Raw genomic sequence first — 27,911 nt, forward strand, 5'->3', positions numbered from 1 at the left:
TCATAGACACAGACAACAGTTTAGTGGCTACCAGAGGGTAAGGAGGGGAGGGAGGAGGTAGAAAAGGGTAAAGGGGGTCAAATACATGGTGACGGAAAGAAATTTGACTTTGGCTGCAATGCAACACACAATGCAATACAGAATTGTACACTTGAATCCTATATAACCGATGTCATCCCAATACATTTAATAAAAAAATAAAATCATATTGGAACCAAAAATAAAAGATCTGCTGAAACTATCACAAAATGTATCTCTTATACAGGTTAATTATCATAGCAAATTATATTGCTTTAGTTTGTTAGAATAATTTTTTCTTCAGTTACATGACCAGTTACACCCTTATTTCCCAGCCATTTTCAGGTACTTACAACTAAAACTTTTTGATTTTTTAAAATAATTTTTTTTCAGTTTGTACCTACTGTGTTTTCCCGAAAATAAGACCTGGCTGGACCATCAGCGCTAATGTGTCTTTTGGAGCAAACATTAATATAAGACCTGGTCTATAATATAATACTGGGTCTTACATTAATTTTTGCTCCAAAGACACATTAGAGCTGATGGTCCAGCTAGGTCTTATTTTCGGGGAAACACGGCAGTTTAGCAACTTAGAATTGAATCTATCCCATAGAATTGCCAACTATAACAAGTGTTTCTCTGATGCCACAAAATAAAGATATAATAGGAATGTAAACTAGCCATGTCTATTAGTATGTCTTTATTTTTCCAAATTCTTTTTTTTTGTCCCCCTTCTTCCACCTCCCTCTGCCCACTCTGGTTCAAGCCGTTGCTTCTCAGTCTGGTTGTGTCGGACACAGCTCACTGGCCCATGCTGGTATTATGAGCCTTGTGCTCCCTCTGGCTGAGGCTGTCGGTCACCAGTCGTCAGTCGGCCGCTCACAGCAGCTCATGCTGGCCACTCACGCTGGCTGCCTGCCGGCTGCTCATGGTGGCACACAGTAGCCCTCTGCAGCACTCAGCAGTCCACAGCAGCCCAGCTCCAGGGAGAGCTGTTCACAATCTTAGCCGTACAGGGCGCAGCTCACTGGCCCATGTGGGAATCGAACTGGTGACCTCGGCGTTAGAAGCATGGCGCTCCAACCACCTGAGCCACCAAGCCCGCCCCTATTTTTCCAAATTCTGATAGAGTAAAACCCCTATATACCCTGAAGCTAGAATAATATAGAATTTTAGAAAAGGAGTTTGAGAAAATATGGATGCATTTTTTTTCTCAAATTTTAAAAATGATTTCCTGTGCTTAAGCTGAACTGACTGGAAAGATAAAATAGAAAAGGTCTATCCCAAGACCCAGGACTAAGGACTTAAATTCCTTCAGTGCTGTGGTGTTTAACTGGCCCCCAAAGGCACAATAGTTTGAAATTTTACATCAGTGACATCAGGGAGGGGCCCCACTCCTGTGGGTGTCAGTATTCTGCATTGATGTGCTTTGCAATGGTGTTCAGCTGGATATTCGAAGTTCCTTCATAGATTGTACCTTAAACGAAAGGGAGCAAAAGGAACAATCAGGAGTGTTTAAGCATGTATACAAGAAATAGCTCTACAAACATCACCTCTACATTTGCTGTGAAACTGTTACTGGTAACATTCAATGTCCCCTGAATGTGCTACTATCCGACAAAGTAATTCTGCCGAAGAGATGATAATTTTCCACTTGGAAATGAGATTTTGTTCCAGAATCAGTGTTAAACAGGTGAGGGTTTCCTGTCAATGCAAAAGCCTGGCCTGTTATTCAGGAGCAGGCAGCTTGCAGTACTGCTGTGTTTCTATCTTCCTATTTGGTGGCAGAGTGCTGAAATGCTCAGGAGGCTTGATTAGGAACTCAGCTTCTGAAGTTAGAATTCAGGCTTCAAAGAATTTTGATGAATTAAACACATCAAAAAATATTAACACTTTTAGTAAAAGAAAAATTAAGGCAGTAGATTTTGTTCTAGTTTTACTAAAAGACCTGTTGAGGCATTTAAAAAGGTGATTTGATGTTCTTAAAACTATAAATCCATTTTTTTTGAAGGAAGCAGTGGGGAAGACACGCAGCCACAGAAAAGGAGAGCCAATAAACACAATGCTGAAGAGATTAAAATTGCATCTGACTCGGTACAAATAAATAATAAATATCAACCCAATACAATAGCCCAAATACCTACGGAGGCAACAAAAATAAAACAAATTGGGAAAATAAATCTATTTACCAATCTTTGCATCTCGGAAGTATTTTTCCACAGGGTAATCTTTGGTGTAGCCTACGCCTCCCATCCACTCAATACACTTACTAGTTGTTAGTCCTGCAACCTATCAAAAAAACAAGCAGCAAATTACTCACTGAAACCACATCACTTATGCATTACAAACACTCTTGCAGTGAAGTGGGTGGGGTGCGTAGATAAAGTGGAATTTGGATTAGTCTGGCACTGAGCAGGGAGGTTGAGGCAGGAGATTCAATTTTGGGGCTGAAGAAGTTAAATGAATATTTGAAGCTATGGAATGAATAAGATATACTGTGGAGGCCGGGAAACAGCAGCCCAGTGATTTGGCTGAGTTCTCCGGCCTACGTCTAATGTGTTAAATGTAGAATGCATCTGTGTGAGCAGCAAGCGTCAAAAACATAAGCGATCTCTTCTTGGAGTTTCCAGGACACACTATCTCCCATGGCATTGCTTTTGCTCCAACCTGGAACCATGGGGTGATGCTATCAGTGATGCCAGCACTCAGATGAGGCCAATCTGGGGATTTATGATGGGTCCTCTCCTGAATTGGGTGACCTGGTTTCCACGTAAGATCTCGCGGAAACATTGATACGTCAGAATCAAAGCACTTTCCTATGGATGCTTTACTTTTTTTTTTTTGCTTTTCTATTGTAGGAACTGGAGAGTTGATGTTATTTTACTTGAAAAACAAACAAATGTTCAACCAACATTCCTAAGTGAAAAGGTTAATAAATACCTGGGAAAAAATGAAGGCTTATTTATTTATTTATTTATTACCTCTGATGCATAGTATTTGGCCATAGATGCTTCTTTTATGAATGGCCTGCCGGCTTCTAAAAGCCTAGCAGCGTTGTAGGTTAGCAGTCGTGCAGCTTCCAGCTGGGTGGCCACCTGAGACACTTGGTGGTGAAGCCCCTGTAACATTCAGGTCAAAATTAGGAATTAGGAGTCCCGAGATCACAGCTTATCCTCCAAGTTCTGCCTGGTTATGGAACAGACTCCAAAGATACCCCACAGGAAATTCATACTCAGTTTGTAAAAAATACTTGAAAATCTGCAATCTAAGATGAAATATGATACTACTACACGTGTTGTTTCTTAAAAAATTTCAAAGTTTATATGATTCTTTATAATTGTCAAGATTTAAAAAAATAAATGATCACAAAATTACTTTTAAAAAATTGACTGTTGATTATTTTCACTCCTTTTTATGATCAAAATTGAGCTTCAATCCCAGCAAAACAAAAATTTGAATATATTAGGTTGGTACAAACATAACTGGTTTAAAAGGTTAAAAATAACTGCAAAGACCACGATTACTTTTGCACCAACTTAATGTTTTTTATTTGCTTGAAAGAACAAAATTTTGATTCTGTATATAGCCTCAAGGCATTAAAAGATGCAAATGAAGAAATATTGGAAGCATCAATGTTCTTATAGTATTGCATTGACTCCACTGCAAGACCCACAAACAGGTACCAGTTTCTTTAGGGTTATAGAGAACAGAAAAATAACTAAAAAGCACCCTGAAGAAATCACTACCACTCTGAAATTTTAGAGGGAGATTAGGAAAAATGAGTGAATTAATGAGTGAGAATAGAAATATTAAGTTTATAGTTATAAGTAATTTCCTGGAAATATGGCATAGATATATTCATTACCACCAAAAAGTTTCTTGCCAAATGCATCCACCTGCCCAGATTATTTATTGAGAACCTACTAGATTCCAGACAGTGTGCGAGAAATGGAGACATCACATCAAACATTACAGTCAGAGTTCCTTGGTCTTATGACTTCTACAGCCCAATAGGGAGAACAGACAGTTAAACTGTGACATTGTGTGATGAATGCAAAGTCAGGGAACCTCCATTGAGACAATTACTTAACAATCCCAGGGATCGCCTTTCCTAAACAAAAAAGAGGAATAAACTGGAGGGAAACAGCACTGCTCACAAATACACGATGAGTGTTCTCTTTCTGTAATGCATGATATGCACAAAAAAGACCATGTTGCATCTCTGTAGGTTATAAAGCGTACTACAACACTGAACACCCACTAACCTATGTATAGAGCAAAAATCTTCTTTTTTATGGTATGCCTTATTTACTGAATCTATGGCATCTTTTGAGGAAAACAAATTTGGTAGCCAAATTCACCATTCTTATCAGCTTTTATGATTAGCCCTTTTTGTGTCTTGTTTATGAAATATTTTCCTATCATGAGGTCACAAAGATATTCTTCTAAACTTAAAATTTTGCTTTTTATGTCATGTCTTTAACACATCTGAAATCTACTTTCTGTGTATGGTGTGAGGTAGGGATCCAGTTTCATTTGTTCCCACAAAAAAAGACGATCCCCACTCAGTAGACTGCAATGCCATCTCCATCACATATCAAGTTTCCATACATGGATGGGTCTATTTCCGGCCTTTCTGTTTTGTTCCAGTTAATTCATCCATTTCCATTTTAATATCACTGTTCTAGAAATTGCTATGACCTGTTATGTGGAATGCAGTGATTCCAATTATTTTTGACAAGTACATTAAGTTTAATTAAACTGACAGTTGCCATCCATGTTGTCTACTCCAAGGATCATAGTAGCGTGTTTCCCCGAAAATAAGACCTAGCTGGACCATCAGCTCTAATGCGTCTTTTGAAGCAAAAATTAATATAAGACCTGGTATTATTATATTATATTATATTATATTATATTATATTATATTATATTATATTATATTATACCTGATTTTATATTATATTAAAATAAGACCAGGTCTTATATTAATTTGTGCTCCAAAAGACTCATTAGAGCTGATGGTCCGGCTAGGTCTTATTTTCGGGGAAACACGGCAGGCACCATGACAGGCAAGTCTCCAGCCCTGTGAGAACTCAGCATCACCAAGTATTGGCTCCTTAACAACCTTGTGAACACAGGGCTTGGCATGGAGAACATACTCAATAAATCTACACTGGATGAACAACTGAAAAGAAGTAAGGACGAAGAGGCTTGATCTCTATCGTCAAGGAGCTTGCAGTCTACAGGAAAGATTGCATGCAAAGCAAAAAACAAACTACTCTGACGAGATTAAAGCAGTTAGGAAAAACCTCTACCTTGCTTTTTATGATCAAGTTTCCAAGTTTTCTTTTAAGTACTCATACTAGGCATCTTTAGAAATGTCATGATTATACCTGTTAGTACCGCTGGCCCCTTTCCCTTCCCACCTTCCCTCCCTCATCCAATATACATGGCAACACTGCTTCCTGTGTGCAAAGGAGATCAAAAGCCTCCTTCAAAACTGTCTTCACATTCTGTCCCCTTTGGCGCAATCTGTGGTTTCTGGCTCTGAGAAAGCCCTCTAGTAGAATAAAATGAAAATTAGACCAAAAGTCACGACAAAAAGCCCCTGTAATTCTGATACCTTCCTAGCTGTATGACCTTGGGAACTCAATCTCTATGTGCCTCAGTCCCCATGTGTAAGATGGGGTAATGATAGCATGAGCTGTGGTAGACCCTGGCCAGGCCTGACATGTTCAGTCTTTTTTAGACCTTGAATCGACCGCATGCCCACAGCTTAGAATCTCTACACATGTGCAATTTGTGTGTGCTCGTACAACATCTAGTTATTATCATGGAACCGGAAGACAATGCAGCACGACAGAGCTACTCAAGGGGAGATTTTGCAAACAAGTTAACTCTTCTGGATTACTACGTGATGTACTTGGTAAGCTGTGACTCCAGTCTTCCCCTAAACTGTAAGATCCGATGGGACAGAAACACGGAGAGGAAGACGGCATATTGCCAGCAATCAATCCCCACAACCTGGGAAGCTCTGAGAAGCCACGCCATGGGAGCAGGCCGGTGTTACCCAATGTGCTTGACTAAAAGCATCTCATTTGCACTTTCTGCAGCCAACTGTGCCTTTCATAAGACGGATGTGTGAAAGTGTAGTCTTCTGAGGATTACTGCGTGGCTCTGGCCTGATTCCTAACAACCGTGACATTAACTGAGCACTTGTTAGACCCAGGCAATGTGTTAAACACTTTACACCCTGGAGGATAGGGAGTATTATCTTTATTACAGATGAGGCAGTTGAGGCTTAGAGAGGTGAGGTAACTTGTCCAAGGCCTAGAGCAGTAAAACACAGAACCAGGAATTGAACCCAGGATGTCTGACTGTAGACCCCATGTCCTGGAACTTACAAAGCAGTGAGGAGACAGCTCGAAAGCTCTCACCTAGATATCCTGAATCACGCCATAGGGAGGCCTCAAGGACTACTGATCTGCCCTTGGAGAAGGTCAAGGCATTCATAAGTATCCTCCCTGAGACCCATTCCTTCCTCCACTACACCTCTCCCTTTAAAATCCCGAAGGTATTTCCTTTGTGGCTCTATAACAACAGGAAGCAGGGAAAGTCCAGTTCAGTAGAAAGAGTCTAATAAATACATACCTGAAAGTCAAATATTCTTTTGCCAAATTGTATCCTTTCTTTAAGATATGGAATAGTGTAGTCAAAACATCCTTGAGCCACTCCCAGCATCTGTTAAAAAAAAAAAAGACCAGAATTTCTTATTTTGTTCTAAGTTTATACTTTTAATTATTCAAGTTATAAATTCCTTTTACAGGCAAATTGAATAGTTGGGGTGGGGAAGAATTAGAGATCCCAAGGTAGGGAGGTGGAAGTAACCTTCACCCACGGCATTTGTAGAACTCAGCTTCCAATTCATTGGGAGGAAATTTGGTGATTTCATATGAAAAGGAGTGTATTTAATTCCAGCGTCCAAGTAACGCCCCTGGCAAGGCTGTACTCACATAACCAGCTTACTTTTTAGGAAACCCCTCCTTTAAGCTCTGATTTTCCAGGCACAAAGTGAGCCACAGAAACTGTGCTCAGATCTGGCTTCAAAGGTTGTCGAGTAGCTCCCCCTAGTCCCTCTGGAAGTCAAATGTGGAAGGTCACTTCTTAACCTTCTATCTCCCTGTCCATTTTGTATATGGTCAGGATTAATAACAGCTTCCGTGGAAAGGGCATTAGAATATGAAAGAGCAGTGCTTCTCAATCCAGCTTGCAATTAGAACCCTTTGGGGGTAATTTCATAGAAAAATACCCATGTAGGGGGTCTAACAACTGAATCCAAACCTTGGGAGTGAAGAAGGTGAGTGTGGCCTGAGCACCAGCATTTTAGAAACTTCTTAGATGATTTAATACAGAGCTAGAGTTGAGAACAACTCAGAGAGCATCTGGTAACAACGTGTTTTTGTACATTTGAAGAACAAATCAGGATGTGACAATTTTAGCTGAATCGTCTCACTGCGAACCAGTCTCCATAGTCTACTGAGCTAGTCAAGCTAAGAAGGGAAGTGGTTTCTAAATTTCAACGTTACGTAGCCATTAAATCATTACATGATTATGTCAAACTACATAGGTTTCAGAAAAGGGGAAAATTAATAGTTACAGCTTTTGGGGGAAATGCCTATAAACCTATCAATATTTCATTAGTGTTTGTTCACATTTTCCTTTAGCCTTTTATTTTGAACTTTCTGGAAAATAGAACATTATGCTAAAAATTAAAGGACAAAAACCACTCCCCACAAAACTCTAAAGTGACAAAGTGAGGCAATGACTCACTGCACTTCTGGCTATGAGATAAGATAACGTCATTGGACTCTTATAATTAAAGTGTACAGTCTGTTAATGATAACCTGTATTGACATGAAAATTGAAATGATCAGTTGTCAATCAAAACAGGCCTTTCCATCTCTGCAAAATGTTTTCACTATAAATACTGAAAAACTAAATTCTCTTCGACTATGAGATTTGAGGATGGATGCCTTCAGTTCACTGCTCTATGCGCGTCTTTCTCTAAAAGGCACCCATGGTATTAACCAAGAAATAATCACTATTTGACCTTAACTTTTAATTAGGTTATAAGATAACTTCGAATAATTAGACTCAAGCCCAGGCTATGTGTTTTACTGCCAGAACATCTATATTATTTATATGCTGGGGAACAAGGAGATCCAGTCCTGTGGTTTTAATGTCATAGCTGAAGTTGAATTACAGAAAAACTTTAAAAAGAACAAATAGGCCAATTCCCTTTAGTAACATATTATCTAGGTTTGTGGGTTAAGTTTTGGTCTAAGAATATTTTGTGGGCAAATTAGCAGCAGTGAAAAAAATATCTAGTGTGATACTATAACATTTAATCCAATAGCTAAGTATATATGTAACATCCTCAAAATTAAAAGCTCTTAAGTTTTTGAATTTTGGGTACTCACTGGTTAAAAATAAATAACTAAATAACTAAATAACTAAATAACTAAATTTGATAAAAATGACAATTTATAACAAAACCAAAGACTTTATTCATTTTATTAATCTAGAAAATAACTGACATCACTTAGAAAAATGTAAAATGCATTATAAAAGGCAAATTTAGTAAAAAAATTGAATAGTTCTCATCTTACATATCTTATTTAATTGTGGCTACTTTATTTCAAGTGTCACACACAAAAAAATTGCCCGATTTTAACATGCAAAACAGGGACCGACAAATATTTCATTATCTATAGATTAGAGACTTTTACTACACGGTAGAATACTATTTATTCTTAACTTAAAAAATTTCTTCCAGAATGAATTTTATGCTTTGAAAAGTTGATTTTAAAAAAAATACCATACTTAATTTATGATATATTTTAGAAGTTATCGATCCAGGTATTGGGTAATACTTTAATGTTCTCAAAGCAGAAAAATTGTTACCACTAAGCCATTGTTTGGTTTTCAGGACATTATGTAATTGACCAAACTGGAATTTTAAAGAAATCATAGAAGCCATTCTTTCACCTCATGGAAGGAAAGGGTGCCATCTTGTGTTCACAAGCTTCCAAACACACATTGGTTTTACTGCAGTTTTTTCTTTCTACCTTTTAACTGACCCACACTATGGAAGAATCAAGTTAAACGGCTAAAATCTGACTAACCTGTGCAGCAATTCCTATTCTACCTTTATTAAGGCTCCCTATGGCGTACTTATAGCCATGTCCAACGTGTCCCAGGATATTGGTTTCCGGAACCTGAAAAAAAAAAAAAAAGTGTAGTTATTTCTCAATTTAATTTGACACAATTCATTTTGACTTTGTATTTTTAAATGCACATATACTCCCAAGTCGTGTGATATTACTGTAGCATAGTACTTAAGCTCCAAGGGAATTGTCAGCAGCGGCTCTGTCTCGCTCTAAATTGTTTCCCAGACAGGTCTCAGGGACACCGGACACTACTGCATCCTCCAGAGGCTAGCACACACATTTGTTGAATGAATGAATGAATGAATGAATGAATGAATCTAGAAAAAGGGAATTCTCATACAATTCATCAAGAACATAAATGAGTCACAATTTTCCCCAATCTTTATCTGTATGCGATAGTATGAGATAACATACTAGGAATTACACAAAACATGTCAATACTTGCTAAAGCATGGGTAGTGAACCTTTTTTCTGTTGAAACTATTACCCCATAAAACTTAAGTGATATATGTCTGTGTGTGTACATGCATGTGTACACAAGAGAGAGGAGAAAGGAGAAAAGAAACAGATTAAAATGTTTATTCATAATTTTTAAAAACCTAGACTAGGAACAATAAAAAAACACATTTAGCTTTACGATGTGAACATTTAGAAAAGAGAACGGGCAGAATAAAGAAAAAAGAGAAAGTAGGAAGAAGGATGACAGTTGGAGTGAAGTAGCGAGGCTCAAATGACATCTATAAAGATAGTTCATTAGCGCACACACTCAACCATGCGCAAAAAGCTCAAGCTCTAATATTAGTAGTAGATAACCCATCACAACCTGTTCTATTCTGTAAGCATTCTGGCAATACTCTCTGCCTCATTTTCAATGACTCAACTTAGAACTGTGGGGCACTCCCTGGTTGTTTTCCTCTCTCACTGGGCAACATCCCCATCTCATGGCCTTTGGGGTCCAGACACCACGCTTCCTTCTCTGGAGCCATGTCTGGTTCACAAATACCAAGTTTATAAAGTATAAACAGGATTATTTCTCGGCGATGGCTCTTGAGGCCAGCTGCTGGGCAAAAAGGTTTCTACTCCTGGCCTAGACTCTTGTAAAAAGTACATCTAATCACAACCTAACCTAAAAACAATGTTCAAGAGTCCTCTCCTATGCATGTGGAATGTTCGGACACCTTTCTTACACGTCTACAGTTCCATGCAAGGCTTATTTCACATCAGTCTTTTACTGGGAAGTCTAAGATACCCACCTTGACATTTTCAAATGTTAATGGGCAAGTGGAAGAAGCTCTGATGCCCATTTTGTTTTCTGCTTTCCCTATGTGCAGGCCTTCAGTATTGCGATCTACTATGAAGCAGGTGATTCCTTTATACCCCTAAGAAGATTTTAAAATGCTGTTATCACTTGGACTGATAAGATCCCATTTCCAAATAGTTCAAAATAAACAGAAAATTAAAAATGAACTTTATAAGTAAATATGAATGGACACAGAACTGCAACACGTGCATTCTGAAACCAAAGGATCAGAGGACATTAGGTTCAAAATCAAGAACTGTACCACTTCTTTTACTTTTCCAAAAACGATTATGGCTGTTAAAATTATTAAGTTATACTCCAGTATTATATGATCATGAGAATACCATGTTTTTTTATTTAACTTTATTAAATACTTTAAAGTTTTAAAATTCAATTCAATTAAATGTTACATTAAAGACAAAAGCTAAAATGTATTTATTTTGCTATATGTCTATGTTCCAACTGAATAAAATATTCTCAAAACTAAATGTACTAAGTAGGTACCTAAATTATTTATTAAATAGAAAATTTGAAATTCTACAAATGTAAAGATTACCTTCCTATATAACATATTAGGAGATAATTAATAAAGGGTCCTCCATGTACAATAATTACATCAATAATATTTATTTTAGGATGTTAGTAAATAAGAGGATGAAAAGATGTCAGTTGTCTAACATTTTCAGTACTGCGGAGAATGAACAATTTAAGACTGAGTCCTAAAAAGGAAGTGGAAGTAGGAAAAAGATACAAAGAGAAAAGATGAGGGGGAAGAAGGGGAGAAATCTTGTTTTCAAGCTCACCATGGTGGGATCTACATTAGCCATCACCAGGAAGAGGTCTGCATACTCAGCACTGGTAATCCACATCTTTGACCCATTGATGACATAGTAATTTCCCTTTTTATCAGCTCTGGTCTTCAAAGCAAATGGATCGCTACCTGCTCCAGCCTCTGAAAGGCAGAAACTTCCTATCTACACATGAGAGGGAAAAACATCCCAAATTAAAAACTGTTTTTAGACCATGTATAACAAATACTCACGGCAAAATAAACATTTGTAAATCAGATGTGTAGCTACCTTTACAAGTTTGTACCTATCAAAATAGTAATGATATTCTGACTATTATTTTCCAAAATATACCTTATTTGTCTAAGACAGGTTTAAAGACTTAATTAAAGACTTAAATTGGTTCTAATAATTGCAGTAGAAAGACATCTCAATGTAAATGAAACTGCCAACGAAGGTGTTAGAAAATATAATTGAGACAAGAAAATAATAATTTTATTGTCTCAGGATTATTCTCCAAATTTCCAAGCGGCAAATGAGAGGCAGAGTATACTTTTCTAGTGGCATTAATTTCTTGAGCATTGCTTGATTAATAAATGGTGCTGCATTGTGGTCTGGGATAGTAAAGCCAATATTGCAGTTATTTTCCTCCCGAAAATATCCTAACGTTAGGAAAGATCAAATCCATTTCAACAACTCATTTCAACTCACTTTTTCTGTAGCTAGTTTGGTCAAATAGGTAGCCTTTTGTTCTTCTGTTCCATGTTTTCTAAACAGCTCATTAATTACTGTGTTCTGGATGTCACAAATCAAAGCCACAGATGCATCAACTTTGGCTAATTCCTCTATCACTAGGACAGAGGAAAAAAATGAAGCTCCTGTTCCTCCATATTTTGTTTCAAGGTCAATAGCCATCAACTGAAGGAAAAACAAGGAAACACAGATTAAGAAAGTTATTCGTATATGGCAAAATTTCTTCCAAGAACAAGTTAAAAAATAAACTGTAACTATATAAGTTCTTAATTTTAAAATTTTGCATGCATATCTTATTTTAATTTGGTATGACTATTTTGCTGTTTTAAGTAATAAAATATATATAGATAACAAATTATATATATTTGAAAAGGAAGAAATTACAAACTACACCTATCATTTGTTTCCATTTGTGATCTAAAACACAAAAACGAGGTAAAATGCTTTGAAGGATAATGGAATGGAATGAGAAAATATCTAATATAAATATGTTCTGATGATATTTACTGCTAACACCTGCTTAAAAACTGTAGGTGGTTGTTTGGGTTGGTTTTTCAAAATGGCCCCCTTTCTACTGATTTCAATGTAATAAGGAAACTGAAACAAGTACCCTACACCTCCGTGGGAATGTCTAGTTTCAGTCAGGCTCCTCTACCTTGACTCTTTCAGCCAAGATAATAATGAAATGATCATTCCTTTCAGGCCATTTTATCAAGTCCAGACGGTCGGCAGACAACATTTGGAGGTGTTTTCTGGAACCACACTAGGCAAGGCCCAGGTGCCTGCTGGACACAACCAAATGCTGGCCCAGGCTTTCTAGTAACTGACCGTTGAGTAACTATTCCTAAGTCATGAACATGAGACTTCCACTGTAGCTCCATTTCAGGAAGACAATGTATGTATGAGTACATGTAATTCAAGACCCAAAGCTGTCAACAGATGAAAGGATAATGCTTTCTATCCTCTCCACTTTTGGAATTCCACCATGCTGCAGTCTGAGTTGTAGTTGTTATGTTTTAAGCTGACAGGAAACTTAGCTGGTCTGAAGGTAGAACCACAAGGAGAGAGGATTTAAATGGGGAGAGAACCAGAAATGATGTTCTATGAAGAAGGACCGAAGGGCTAGGTATGCCTGAAGACCGAGGAGGGCATGATAACTATCTGACCATATCCTGAACAGCTATCAGAGATACCGCTTCTCTAAAAAAGTCACCAATTTCTCCTTCATTGCAAACACTGTTTTTGTCCCCTATCGTGGCCAGTGACAACAGAACTGCGACAGCAGGAGTTGGGAGTCAGGGGAAGCTGAAGAGCTGGTGTGGGATGTGCCACCATGCAGACCCTCCTGAGGATGCGACATCTACACAAGAGCAGGATGGGGGCTGGCAGGCAACTAATGGCTGCCGATGGCCATGAACCCCCTGCTGGGAGAGTGATGCTGACACCCTGGAACAATAAGACTTCGCAGAGAAGCCTAGAGGTTCTGCACACCATGAAGATGAAACCTGCCCGAGAAATGGACTCGCACATGTAGACTGACCCACTGTGGCTCCACGTAAGATCCCACTTTCCCAAGAATTTCGCTGTTGAAAGCAAGTTGGAAAAATCACTACTATACGTGGTGTAAAAAAGCTGTCTCTTTAAAATGTGACTAAATAGGGGCAGCCAGTTATCTCAGTTGGTTAGAGTGTGATGCTAAGAACACCACAGTTGCCAGTTTGATCCCGGCATGGGCCACTGTGAGCTGCGCCCTCCTTAAAAAAGAAAAAAAGAAAGAAAGTGAATAAATAAAACCAGTGAAGTGGCAAAGGCTATTTTGCAAACTGAATAACAGACAAGATTTAAGCCAATGGCTCTGAATAGGAGCTATTAGTATTCAAAATAAAAAAATAAGTGTCACTTCACACCTATGGAGATATGATGAGGAGTGCATTGATTTTGAAAATGTTCTCCTCGGGTGGTCCCCCATGCTGATAACCTCTCCCTCTGCCCACAGACAGAGCAGTTCTACTTGTAGCTATTTTACATACTGTGCTGCTATTAAAGGACTCTATGACTTAAAAGTTGGAAATCACTTGCCTTGGGTAATTCAGATATAGTCTTTGCCTCTAAGTTTACCCACATTCATAGGGGTTCGGGTAGAATACATGCTATACTCTGGAGTTTTACTAAGGCAGGCTTTCATAATCCGACATTACTGAGCTGAATAATTCTCTGTGGTGGGGGCTGTCCCATGCGTTGCAGGAGGCTTAGCAGCACCTCCAACCTCTATCCCCCTGGATGTCAGGAGCACCCCCAGTTGCAACAACCCAAAATACCTCCAGATACTGCCAAATAATCTCTTGGGGACAAAATAGCCCATGGACAAGTACCAATGGTCTAAAAAAGAAACAAAAAATCCTTCTCTCTAACTTCTAAATTTTTACTTGAAAAGCACAGCATTTCTAATTTAAAATTTTAATTAAAAAAATCTTTAACTAGGATCTCAATCTAAAAGACAACACAGGTAATTTTGACTAGAAAATGAAGAGTTCATTATGCTATCATTACAGTTCCTAAATTTAAAAGTATGCAGACATTTTAACACTGGAAAGTATACAAGTTTCAAACTGGAAGAATGATGAGTTATATACCCCCTGTTGAAATAATCCTTGTATTAGTGATGGCTCCATTTTTGAATTTTCATCCATTGTTGAAACCAAAGGAGCAACTTGTTCCTGGGCAAATTTTTTAACTGTAGGAGAAAAAAATAAAAATACTGGTAAGTCTTTATTCTATTAGTATGACATGCATCAATTTTTTTCAAAAACATTTTTAAAAATTCCATTCACAAATGCAGATGAACAGACCTGCCAATCGTGTCACAGGCCATGTAATTTCATATTCAGACCCCACTCCCACTCACAGAAATAACAAGGTGAAAGGGATTCCTCACCTGTGCCCTTTATCATCATCTCCTCATCTGTAAATGTCTGCAGGGGGGCGCAGGGTAGCCCATCGTTTGTTATACTGAGTAGAGCTTCTGACTGGGAAGAGTGTAGGACGCGAGGAGGAGTTTTCCAAGAAGACAGGCAAGTTGGGAAGTTTCTTCTTAGCTACAGGAACAGTCCCATTGAATAGGAACACACATAAGGTAATAAAAGTGTCAGGACATCATTTGTTTGGTAATATAAACCATTATTATAACACATTCTTGTATGTTGTGTCACCAAAGTAAGGGAACTTAACATGGCACATTTTATTTTATTTTTACAACGCACAACAGGTTAATATCTTTAATATATAATGAGCTTGTACAAATTTATCAGACCCTAGTAGGTAAGAGCAAAGGACGCTGACAATCCACTAAAAAGGAAATACAACTGCTTAACATGGAAAGATGTTCAACTTTGCTAGAAATCAAAGAAATGCAAACTAAAACACAGTGCTATGTTTTTCATTATCAAATTAGCAAATAGTTCGCCAGATGATAATACTCTGTGCTGGCAAGAGGGTAAAACAGGCACATTAATCCTTGCTGGTGGCAGTGTAAGTGGGCACATTTCTGGAAACCATTTTGTCAATATGTAGTAAGAGCCTCAACAAGTTTCATATTCCTTAATTCAATAAGCTTATCTCTGGGAATCTATCCTAAGGAAATAAAGGGACACTGGGAAAAAGCTTTATGCACAAAGACATGCTCAATTTCTAATACTGAAAAATTGGTAACAGTATAGTGATCAACCATTGGCACTATTGTCCATGTACTCAATGGAGTACATGGCCATTTCAAAATTAGTGAAAACATTGGGGTGGGGAGCCTGGAAGGAAAAACACCAAAATGTTAAATTTCACTTTTCTCTTTTCCTACTTTATTTTCCAAAATGTCCGTAATGTGTAGGTTCGCTGAAAAGACCTACAGGTTGTTACTTGTTTATGCAAAGGAGTTAGTGATGTTGCAATAAGGAGTTGGGATTCCAGTCTCTACTGCATCTGCGCTGTGCCGACCGTCACCAGACCATGCTGTTAGGATGCTGAGATGACATGGGAGATGGCAGCTCCATTCAGTGGACCTGCCCTGAACCCCAATCTTCTTGACTGGCAAGCTTTGGTGGTTGGCCCAACAATCTACGCTATGCTTCCTTCCCCGGATCCCTACCTTGTGCCACCATCTCTAAGCTTCTTATCTAATGCTTCCTGAGCAGAGATAACCTGGCACATTTTAAAATTTACTGTCTTGTGAACAAAAACAAAATTGGCTTGCTAACACATATCTCCTTTATCCAGCAATGAGCTGTTCTAAATAAACGTTCTCCAAATTAACTTTTACCTTTGAGGTAACAGAGTTTTCTAGTTGGAACTCATTTTAAATCCATAGCTAGTTTTGTTTTTTTCGGTTTCTCATTAGTAAGACAGCACAGCATAAGGGTTAAGAAAATAGGCTCTGGAGTCTGAAAGAACTAGTTTGAAACCCTAGGTCTGGTATTAAACAACTATGTGATGTTGGGCAAGTGATTTTTAACCTCCATTAAAATCTCTCAGTCTTAGTTTCCTTCCCTGTAAAATGTGGAGTTTTGTGAGAATTAATAAGAGAATCCACATAAAGGGTTAAGCATAGTATGTACCATATGGAAAGCGCTCAGTAAACGGTGAGGACTGATGAGTCAGAAAGAGTTCACGAGAACAAGTCTGGGAGCTAACAGGACTAGGTCTGAGTCCCTGGCTAACACTACACCTGCGGGCTGACAAACACCAGGACAATTTTCAGAGGAAGCCAACTGCAACAACAGTTCTCAGAAGGGGCCATCTGCAACTAGAAACAACTGTAAGATGACTAGCCCCTGCATCCTGCAGAGAAAAATATTAACACCCCAGCTAAACAGCAACCTGTTCCTATCAGACTCTGCCCTGGCAAACTCCTTTTTGCCAGTATTTCTCTTTCAAACAAAAACCCACAACAGCTGTCTTCCTTAGACACTGAAATGGGCGTTCTCTCTGCCCAACCTTCAATAAAACTTTGCTTTCCTACTTTGACCGCTGAGAGTTCAGCAGTGCTGAGAGTTCCGCAGTGCTGGCCCTAACAGCAGCAGTCGTAATAGTTACCTAGTCAAACTGCAAGGCTAGCTTTCCTTGCCATGAATGTGTCTCCCTATTGCAGTGTCTCAAATCTTTGAACTTGACAATTCTACTCAGCAGTGGATTTGCTACAATTTTATTGAAAAAAGAGACTATCCAATTTTAAATGCTTGTTATTCCTTTCTAATTTTATTTTGCAGAATATTAGTACAAGGGAAACAAATAAGGAATTAGTCATTTCCTGAACTTAAAAACTTGCCACGCCAGACACAAAAGATTACATATATATGGTTCTTTTTATATGAATTTACCAGGACAGGAAAATCCACAGAGGCAGAAAGTAGAGTAATGGTTCCCTGTGGCTGTTGCTGAGAACAAGGAGTGATTACAAAAGGACACAGTGACCTTTTGGGGGTGATGCAAATGTTGCAAAATTGGATTGTGGTGATAGCTGCACAACTCTGTAAATTTACTGAAAATCATTACTGTATATACTTAAGAAAAACGGAATTTTATGGTATGTAAATTATTCCTGAATAAAGCTGTTTAAAGAAAATTAGTGCTTTCCTTTTATGCAACAAAAATTAAAAGAGAATGTACCGAGCATGTGCCAAATGCCCGAGAGCATGTATTATGTACAAAGAGGAACAAAAAGGTTGCCAGTTTCTCCGAAACTTACAGACAGGTAGACAACATACAGATCCTGGAACAGGCTGTTAAGAATCAAGGCCAAGTTTTTCAGGATTAAAAAGCAAATGTATTCATCATAGCAATATATTTTCTTAACGATAATTTTGATTCTACACCAAAAAGCTTACTGATGTAAGTAGAAAAAAGACATGAGTTACCATGTTTGAAACCATTGTTAATCTTTCCTACACATACATAAACCTTTGTAATTATGTGCCTAGGAGAACGCGTATTCTGCTCTGCTCTGGATTTAACTGGGGAAAAAAAAAAACATTGGCCAGACAGAAGAAAAATGTGTATGTCTCAATTTTTCTACTTAATTTTGTTTTGTTTTGAGAATTAGGAGACAGATAGTTTAGGACAAAGTTGCATGGAACATTTTGTTTTTCTCGTGAAAAGCCAGAGTTGGGACATGAAAACTTTGGACTTGAAAGAAGGGGAGGGGGATACATGAGGTATTGTCTTCTTCCTGATGAAACAGATGGGAAGAATTAAAAAGAAGGATAAGGAGAAGAGAGGTGAGAGATGGAAGTGCAAAGGGGCTCAGGGGGGAAAGGAGTGTTGCAAAAAGAGAGTGAGCTGCAGCAGTACGCCCAAAGGAAGAACTGGGGAGACGGAAGGGAACTATGGAGAAGGGAGAGAGGTAAGTGTGGGGTGCAATTCTGCTCAACTGCTGGTGGTGGCGTCTTAGAAGGGTCCCTCAATATGTATCTGAATGAATGAATAAGCCGACTAGTCTTTGCCGCAAAATGCTCATGAAATTAGCTATGGGAAAAATATTAGAAAAATTTGCCTTCATTGGCTGATGTTAGCTTTTGGTTTGCTTTTTGTTTTCTCGTATGAGAGACTGCATGTGAGGTGATGGTTAGCTTTTGTCTGTTAGCTTTTTGTTCTTTTGTTCCCTCACATGAGAGAGTGCATGTGGGGTGATGGTTAGCTTAGGGTTAAGAGAATTTCTCCCTCATCTCAGCCCTGGTAGGAGACATATGGGATCATGTTGCTTTCTGTCTGTTTCGCCTGCATCAGCAGATGAGGTAGAGAAGTAACTAAGTTACATCACAGTGACGATGACAGGCATGTTGCCAGGCTTTGGAAGGGCTTGGGCCGATGGTTCCAGGCAAGAACAGTATGTATTCTTTGTCCGAATTAACTGACCCAGCTGTGGAAGGTGAGGTTATTGAAAATGGTTATCATAAAATAAAGTGGCTATATGCTAAGTAAATGGAATCCATTTTTAACAAAAGCACGGAAAGGTATTCCCTATACGTTTGGGCAGAAGAAAACTTTCCCTTTAATATGACAGTCTTTGATAAAGGAAATGTTTTGTTTCCTCACCTTTAACCACACAGCCTGAGGTTTCCATGATGATGTTCGACTGTCCCCTGTCCTACAGTGTGACCGCAGCCTCTGCGGCTGTGGTGTCCACTCCATCACAACGATTTCCCAGTTACAACCCATGGCACCACAGCATCACATTTTTTTTTTTTTTTTTTGTATAGAGCAGCAATTGCTACTTGAACGGAATAATGGTTATTTATGCCTTGCCAAGTATTTTCCCCCCTTTCTTCCGCCTCCTCGCTCCCCCCACCCCCCGCCCCATTCAAGCCGTTGTTTCTCAGTCCTTTTCAGAGTTTGAGTCTGATCTGTTTCCTACTCAACCAACCAGGGTTCTGCTACACTTACAAGCACTGATGATCAAACCTGGGTCTGCCGACCCCTGTGGACAGAACAAAAGTCCATGAACTTGGATGGGGTTAAAATGACATCTTTAGTTCACTAACCTCTAACTGAAATATAGCATTTCCTTCAATTATGAATGTAGGCAACAAGTCACAGTACTGTAAGGAGTTATCTGTGACTCTGTCACCAAAAGAAATGAGATATTTTAATATCACATAACAGTTAGTGCAAATATCTTGAAATACTGTCATTGCTCATTACTACTGCTGCCAGATCTTATTTAAGCACATATTATTATATTACAATTAAAAATATTTTTATTGCTCTTATTATATTTCCTTGGTTATCCTATATATTTATACATTGTAAAACATTTTGAGTAAAGGTCTATAAACTTGACTACACTGCTGTATTCCTTTCACCAATGGCACAAAAAAGGTTAAGCTCTCATGACTGCAGAATATTCTGGTAAATCTTTTGCTCAGCTCATTAAGTTTAGCCATTATGTTAGTCATAACCCTTCTCCTTTGTGTTCTAGCATAATGAAGTATGGTTCCAAACATTCTTAAAGTGCTTCAAATCTAGAAGCTTCTACAATGTATGAAAGGCAAAAGAAGACACGTGAGAGAAGTTGTGCTAACCTGTGAAGAAAGACCCACCTAGACTTTTCCAAAGGAAATGTTTCGATGTAACACAAGAATGCTTCACCTTAAATGCATAATTTCTGGCTCCCACCAAATGTGCCTCCTGCCTCTTTCCTGCGTGTGCGTGTGTGTGGCTTTGATTCCATTCCAGCACGACCGAGCTCAAGAGGGTCACCCTAGCCTTCCCCTTTTTTTATTGCTAATGTCCTTCTGACAGTGAGAAACCTGGCTCTCAAGATCTAGGATGAATGTACTTATTCACACCTAATACACAGATAAAATAGTTTCAGAACTGCTAACACATACTCCTATGAGAAACAAATTTACCAGTTAGAGTACAGTGATTGTGGACAGTTCCTTCCGTCTTTAGCCTTACAGCATCTAGTGTTGGGGCGGAAAAAGAATTTTCCTTTTATCTTTTAAGTTCTTCTGGCTGGTGTAACAATCAAATGGACATGAGAGAAATTATCAGGAGAAAAACAAATTAAAATTTAATAACATGTATACACAGGAGAGACCCAGGAACACTCGCCTCATCTTAAACACCAAAAGGAAGATGTTGGGGTGGACAGTCAGTGATGGGACAGTCACAGAAAAAGCACAGTAAACAAGGGTCAGGTAATGCAGGTTTAAGTCCACCGATAGTGAAGGCAGACCTGGTACAGTGAGGGAGACACCCTTACAAATGGAGATTTCCCCCACAAATGTAAATGTCCTTTACTAAGTGTAACTTCTACTTGGTCTTTAGAGCTTCTCCCAGGTGTGCTGTTTCTTAAAATTAACCAGCCTAAAATAATACTTATGCCAAAGAGACATATCTTGGGGTGGTAAACGTTGCTCCCCTTCACCAGTCAAAACACTGTTCCCACTCCTTTCAATGTGGTTGATTCATTTGTAATGATTCTCCGACCCACCCCAATGTGTGGCTTTCCCCCACAGCAACAAGCCACTCTGACACCAGCGGAGAGTCCGACAACTCAGCTAATTCCTACACTGTCTACCAGGAGAGAGCCGTCAGATCCCACAGGTGATGGGCTCAGTCCCACAAGACCGCCCCCACTCCAGATGCCAGGCTGTCACCTGCATTTCTGACTGACTGTAATGTTTAAACTGGGCAAAATGTTTGAACTGGGCCTAACGTAGCACTGGATCCCACACACCTGTTTACAAAGCCAACAGGGAAGCAGACATATGACTATGTACTTAACTGAAAATTAAAGACATTCTTTAGAATTAGCATCACTATTAGCTTATTTGCACCTATAAAAATTCCTTCCCTAGCTTGTTAACACCCATAGAAATGCCTCCCTTCTATACATGTAATTGTTTCCCTTCCCTTTCTCTAAAAAATTCTTTGTCTTCACCTCCTAATCCAGACTAAATAAGGGCTTCAGTCTGAATCAGCACTTCTTGAATAGCTATTCTTTTGGGTCTCAAATGCTTGTTGCCTCTCACTTTGGCCTTTTATTGTTAGGTTGACAAAATGAAAAACCTAATGCTGCAATGAATAACTTTTGACCTACATTATTTCACATCTGTGACTGTCTGTAGCACAAACTGGAAGCAGGAATTCTATATCAAACGGCAAAATGAATGAAAAATTCTCATAAAATTTCCCAACTTGTCCTTTGCAGCAGTTAAACGCCACTACCAAATGTTTAAGGGTGCCTGTTTCCAGACAAGCAGAAAATTCCAAGATGTTCTACCATGTTTCCCCGAAAATAAGACCTAGCCAGACAATCAGTTCTAATGCGTCTTTTGGAGCAAAAATTAATATAAGACCTGGTCTTATTTTAATATAAGACCGGGTATAATGTAATATAATATAATACAATGTAATATAATATAATATAATATAATATAATATAATATAATATAATATAATATAATATAATAATAATAGGTATAATGTAATATAATGTAATCTAATATAATGTAATACCAGGTCTTATATTAATTTTTGCTCCAAAAGACGCATTAGAGCTGATGGTCCGGCTAGGTCTTATTTTTGGGGAAACAGGGTAAATTAAATTACACCAGCTGTAGAGTGAAAGAGACAGAATTGTTAGTCTGTTAATGGCTGGCTGTTGGCCAGCTAACATGACTGCTCACATTCCTTCCATTGTCGATTGGAACTTCAGATTAATTTCCAGGTGGTTATTTCCTGGAAACAACCTATTTTCACAGGTTATTTTAGCCAGGCACCACCGAACTCCAGGAGCCTCCGCTTGCTTACATGTGAGCTTTCTGGGCTGCAGCCCCAGCCAGTGCACAAGAGCGGACATTTCTTTATGTGGACTCTGTGCCTACTCCAGAGCTAGCCCAGGCTCCCATGCCTTTGCCTATAGCTCACGTAAATCCTTTCAGACTACTTCTTTCCTCCTCCTATTGATGTATAAAACACTTGCAGGCTTCAGGAGGACAGACATGTTGTGTTTCCTACCTCGTCATGCTGCTAGTCTAGACTCCATGCTCCAAGACCTGTCTTATTTTTGGCTAGCATTTTGACTCAAGGAAACCTTACTTTCAAAAAAAGACTTCAGCCGTGGAAGTTAAATTTTTTGGTGTTTAACATTCCCTATAGCCTTGCCAAAACAACTTGCTGGCCAATTTCTGGATTTCTGCATCCGTCTGATAGGTGAAAAGTTGTATCACTAAGTATTTGTAGCTCCTAAGAGTTCGAGCCCTTTTTCTTATGTTTAAGAACCACTGTATTTCCTTTTCTGTTTATTGTTAATTCACATCCTTTGCCCATTTTCCTATTCAATTTCTCTTTTTTCCTTATTGGAGCTCCATGAAATTAAGGAAATTAGCTCTTTGATGACAGGAGTTTGTCATTTGTTCCTTGACTTTGCTTACAGTTTTGTTTTGTAATACAGAGTTTTTGATTTGTTATGTTGTTTGAACGTTTCTTACGTCGACAGTTGTCAAAAATAATCCTTGGTGGTGACATCCAGCTTTTAATTAGAATGACCTTCCTGACTCTAAGATAATAAAGGGATTTGTTTTTAGTATTTTATACATTTGATTTTTACATTTAATGTGCTTTTTTATATAGGCTAAAGACAATAGATGCATGAACAAATTTAATCTTTTTCTCAGTCCTTTTTGACTTACAAGTCCACAAAGATCATATAACGTCTACGCTAGATAACTACTTAGAGTGCTCACCCTTGGTAAGCACATTTTGATGGTATTTTTAATGTCCCCTTGCACTGATTCAACTTTATGGATCAAGGAAAGGTAAAATAATATTTTATGATACAATTAAATGTGAATAATATTTAAAAGAAGGGTTTTTTTTAACTCAAATAACCAGGATATCTCATTTTCCAATCTCGCTGGAAATTAAAGAATGTTTTAAAAGTAAGTCAACACAGTGAGATATAATCGCACATGTGTCAGCAGAACGGCTAAAACAAAAAACGAATGACAGTGGGAACTGCTGGCAAGCATGAGGAGAGACTGGATCTCTCATACATTGCTGGTAGGATTGCAGAGAGATAGTTTAGCCATTTCTTATAAACATGCAATTAGCATATGACCCAAGAATTTTACTCCTTTAGAGATATTAATCCTAGAGATATAAAAACAAGTTCAAACAAGATCCAACAATGAAAATGTTCACAGTAACTTTGTTCATAATGGTCAAAAACTGGAAGGCTAGATGTCTTTGAATGGGTGAATGGTTAAGCACTTATGGTATAGCCCTACTAAGGTGTGGGGACCCACTTGGAACGACCAGGTGGGCATAACGATTATTTTAAGCTGAGGACAACAGAGATTCAACAGATGAAGAAAAGTCTTCTTGGGGCTTCCCCTATCTGACTTCTGGGCAATGAGGCTACCATAGGTGCCCTCTGGGGGGAGTTTTATAGAAAGACCACTCACATCTGTATAGACAAACATTGCCAACTACGTGGCCAACTGTAACTGACATCCTACGTTCATTCTCCTGCGTTGCTTTTCCATCATTCACTCAGAACTGTCTGTAATGTACTCCAAAGGCTCCCACTTGTACTCTCCTTTCTTTCCCTTGGATGTCCCACACCCATTTGTGGTTTTACCTACTACATCTCTAATATATACATATAATGTGCGTATTAAAACTTCCAGTTGTTAAGTTTTACTGACACTCTGTAAAGTTTAAAATCTAACACAGAATTTATCTGTTCCCCCTAAACTAGTTTTCTTCCAAGTGTCCGGATCTCTGCCCATCACTAAACCACTCCATTTAGAAAATGTGCAGTCCATCTAATTCCTCCATTTTAAGATAATCACTGAATCTTCTCAAGTCTTCCTTCACTAATGAGTCTTCCTTCCGAAGCATCAGTGGCATTACCCTAGTTGAGAGCCTTGTTACACTACAGGTGAACTTTTAAAATGGTGTAAGTGGTATCTGTGATTTCAGGTTCCTTCTGCAAGCTACAGACCATTTTATCTTGGCAAACAGCACCTCAGACTGGAAATAGCTCCCATTGGAATCGTGTAGATCAAATTCTACAGTCAAGAAACTGGATGTAGCAAAATTCAAACTCACGTGACCCAACTCCAGAGTCTGTTTTTATCACACATGAACAGTTTCTATTGTGTTTCCCCAAAAATAAGACCTAGCTGGACAATCAACTCTAATTCGTCTTTTGGAGCAAAAATTAATATAAGACCCAGCATTGTATTATATTATATTATACCCAGTCTTATATTATAGTAAAATAAAACCAGGTCTTATATTAATTTTTGTTCCAAAAGATGCATTTGAGATGATTTTCCAGCTTATTTTCGGGGAAACACGGTATTTACCTCCAAGCTCTCCCTACCCAGATGCCAAACATGTCCAAGTAAAGTATTGCTGACTTTGTTGAATAGCAGAAAGCTAAACAGCAAGATTTACAGATGCAGTTTGGGAGGTATAGCAACTACGTAGCAGTCCAGTACAGGATTAATGAATAGAAAATCACCTGAAAAGTATTTTTCAAGAATGACCTCTTGAAAAATATCAAGCTGCCTAAAATGCTTTGGAACCACTGACTGACTAGGTCAATTCTGTGCTGGTCAAACAAAACGAATAGGATGGTTATACTCTCTCTGTAGGAGAAAGATCTTCTCAGGAGGCAGGTGTGAGCTGAGGGTGTGTTGCAACCTGATTTTTGTGTGACGAGAGGGCCGTGCATACTGCCTCCCAGTTCCTGATCTGGGAAATGAAGTCACTAACGGCTGCTTCAGAGCGTTCACAGAAAGTGTAAATAGGGTAAGTGGATGGAAAATGCTGCCCCGGTCCACAGTAAATTCTCACTAAATGCTGCTTCTCCGTTTATCTTTGGATAGGGACCAAAATTAGCCTTGCCTTGAATTTCCCTTCCCTCCTTGCCACTTGCTACAATAACAATCTAACTAAACCATAGCCATGCTGATCTATCGGCAAGGCTCAAAACCTTCCATGGCTCTCCATAACCCAAAGGATAAACTCCAAAATGTCTTCAAATGGCCCCATGCCCCTTTCCTTTAGTATTCTCCCTACTCCTTTCCCCATCCTAAAATCGAAACCCAGCTTCCACAGAGAACCTCTCTCTCCCCTAATGGTCCTAGTCATTTCTCCTCCTCTGAAGCCACAGGCAGACTGTGGACCCCTAGTCTGTACCACACCTAAATGATATGAGGTTGGCTGGATATAGTTCTCACCTCTCCACCAAAAGGTAACTTCTTAGAGGCAAGTGTTTAGGGTCTTGCTTCCGTCTGCCACAGCACCCAACGCCTCATGCGTGGCAGTAATAAGAGCTAATATTTACTGATAGCCGACTCTATACTGGGCACTATTTTAAGTGCCTCACACCTACATATGAATTTATCTGACCTTTACAACAACTCTACAGGCATAGGTACTATTATTTTTCCAATTTTACAGGTCAGGAGACTAAGACCCAAAGAGGTTAAGTAACCTGCCCAAGATTATACTACTAGGAAGTGACAGGGCCTGGGTTCAAAGCCGAGCAATCAACCTACCCACATTCTTCACAACTGTGCTGCAGTCCACATCCCATCAGTTACACTGGCTAACTTACGTAAATAACCTTTAAAACCTATGACGGACGATAAGCCACAAGAAAACCAACAAATCCAAACCAAATAGGTGTCTGATATCTCTAAGGAAGGGGAGGAGGCAGTAGTGCTGGAAGGTTAAGTTTAGAAGGAGACCAGAGTTACAATACCAGCTCCCGTCACTTTCTGGCTGAGTGACTGAGCAAGTCACTTAAAATCTTACTTGGTTCTGCATCTGAAAGATTAAACTACTTTTTAGGATGGTTGTGAGAATTCAATGATGCAAGTAGAGCACCAAGAACATGCCTGGCACATAGCATATGGTCAATAAATGTTGGCTCTAAAACAAAAAGAGTTAAATTGTGAAGCCCAAGCAATTTTCTTTGCTAAACTATTAAACAACAATTATGAAATAGTATTAAATAGAAACCATAAAAACATATCTTTGCGACAATATGGTAATGTGGTTTGATTAATTTTTACTACCTCAAGTCTGTAAAACAAGTACCTTTCATTATCTCTAATTAAATAAAGAGTCCTGCCTCTGGGCATAAAACTGTAGCAGAGTCAAAGAATCTTTCACTCCTTAAAGCAAATGAACACGACATAAAATGTAAACAGCCAGCAGTGAGAAAATTCCCAAAGAAGTGTACTACAAACGGGACCGTCTCCCAATGAGTGGGGTTCTGGAAAGCACGCCACAGGGCAAAGGACTGAAGAGACTAGGAACGTTTAACGTAAAGAGAACCCAGACACAAGAACTGTTGAAGATGCAACAGTTTGTGTAGGTCCAGAGAGCAGAATTAGGTACAACAGGTGGATACTCCCGAGCGGGTTTCAGCTCAAGCTCGAGGAAGCGGGAATGGGGTCCCCTGTGCCGTGATGAGCTCATCCAAGATAGACACTCAGGCCCCAGCCAAGAGATGGGGGCCAGAGGGAAACCTCTTTCTGGCCGTTAAGTCCCACCAACTCCGAGGTTCCTTCCTAATTTGGGAGCAGGGCCGCAGAAGGGAGGACAGGGAAACACTCTGCTAGGAATGAGACTATGCCTATTATTTTAACAACCGTTTTTTAGGTGGGGTGTGTGCGAAATATAATCATGGGGGAAAGGTAGCATCCGAGAGGTGACATTTCTGCAAAATGCCTCCAAAGATCCGAGACTCGGTGGCTTCCCGGGCTCAAGGGTCAGCAGAGGACGCGCGGCAGCTGTAGCTCTCCGAGCCCGTGCAAAGCGTTTGCTCCGCCGCAGAAGCTTCCAGGCCAGCCCCCGGGACCCTTCTCACCAGCTGCCACTCCCAACCCTAACCGATGCCGAGGCCGGCTCGGCCGGAGGCTTGGAGGGAGGTCGGGGTCGTGTGTCAGCCCGCCGTGAAGGGTCAGAGACGGACCCGGCGGAGGGAATGAGGCTCGGGCCCGGGATGCGGGGCGGGGGCCCCAGTCCCGTTAGGAAAAGACTCCGCCGCTGGGGTGAAGGTCGTCCCAGACTTGCCGGACGCTCGCCACCAGCGTACTCACCAGCGCGCGGCCGCGCAGTAGTCGTACCGCAGCTCCCTCCATCGCAGCCACAGACCCGGAGGCGTCGCTGATTGCTCGAAATCGCTCCTCAGTCACAGTGTCGCAAGACAGTAGCCGGAGGCGAAGGGAGCCAAGGCCCCGCCCACACCGCCCCGCCCCCCAATAGGCTCCACCTTATAGCTCTTTGATCCCGCCCCTCGTG

The 27,911-nt window shown here is 39.5% G+C and overlaps 1 protein-coding gene across 1 annotated transcript; it reads right to left on the bottom strand.

The window, feature by feature from the left end:
• On the bottom strand, window positions 1–27,868 carry ACADSB (acyl-CoA dehydrogenase short/branched chain). The gene is made up of 11 exons (XM_019714935.2): window positions 27,710–27,868; window positions 15,025–15,184; window positions 14,723–14,823; window positions 12,048–12,254; window positions 11,352–11,522; window positions 10,502–10,627; window positions 9,204–9,296; window positions 6,670–6,759; window positions 3,000–3,137; window positions 2,208–2,307; window positions 1–1,495 (listed from the first exon to the last, which is right to left on the bottom strand). Exons 1-11 carry the CDS (start codon window positions 27,749–27,751, stop codon window positions 1,425–1,427), a joined length of 1,299 nt encoding a protein of 432 aa, XP_019570494.2. The 5' UTR covers window positions 27,752–27,868; the 3' UTR covers window positions 1–1,424.
• Between the last annotated feature and the right edge of the window lie 43 nt (window positions 27,869–27,911).

This window comes from Rhinolophus sinicus, linkage group LG07, assembly GCF_036562045.2.
Source record: "Rhinolophus sinicus isolate RSC01 linkage group LG07, ASM3656204v1, whole genome shotgun sequence".
Classification (NCBI taxonomy): Eukaryota; Metazoa; Chordata; class Mammalia; order Chiroptera; family Rhinolophidae; genus Rhinolophus; species Rhinolophus sinicus.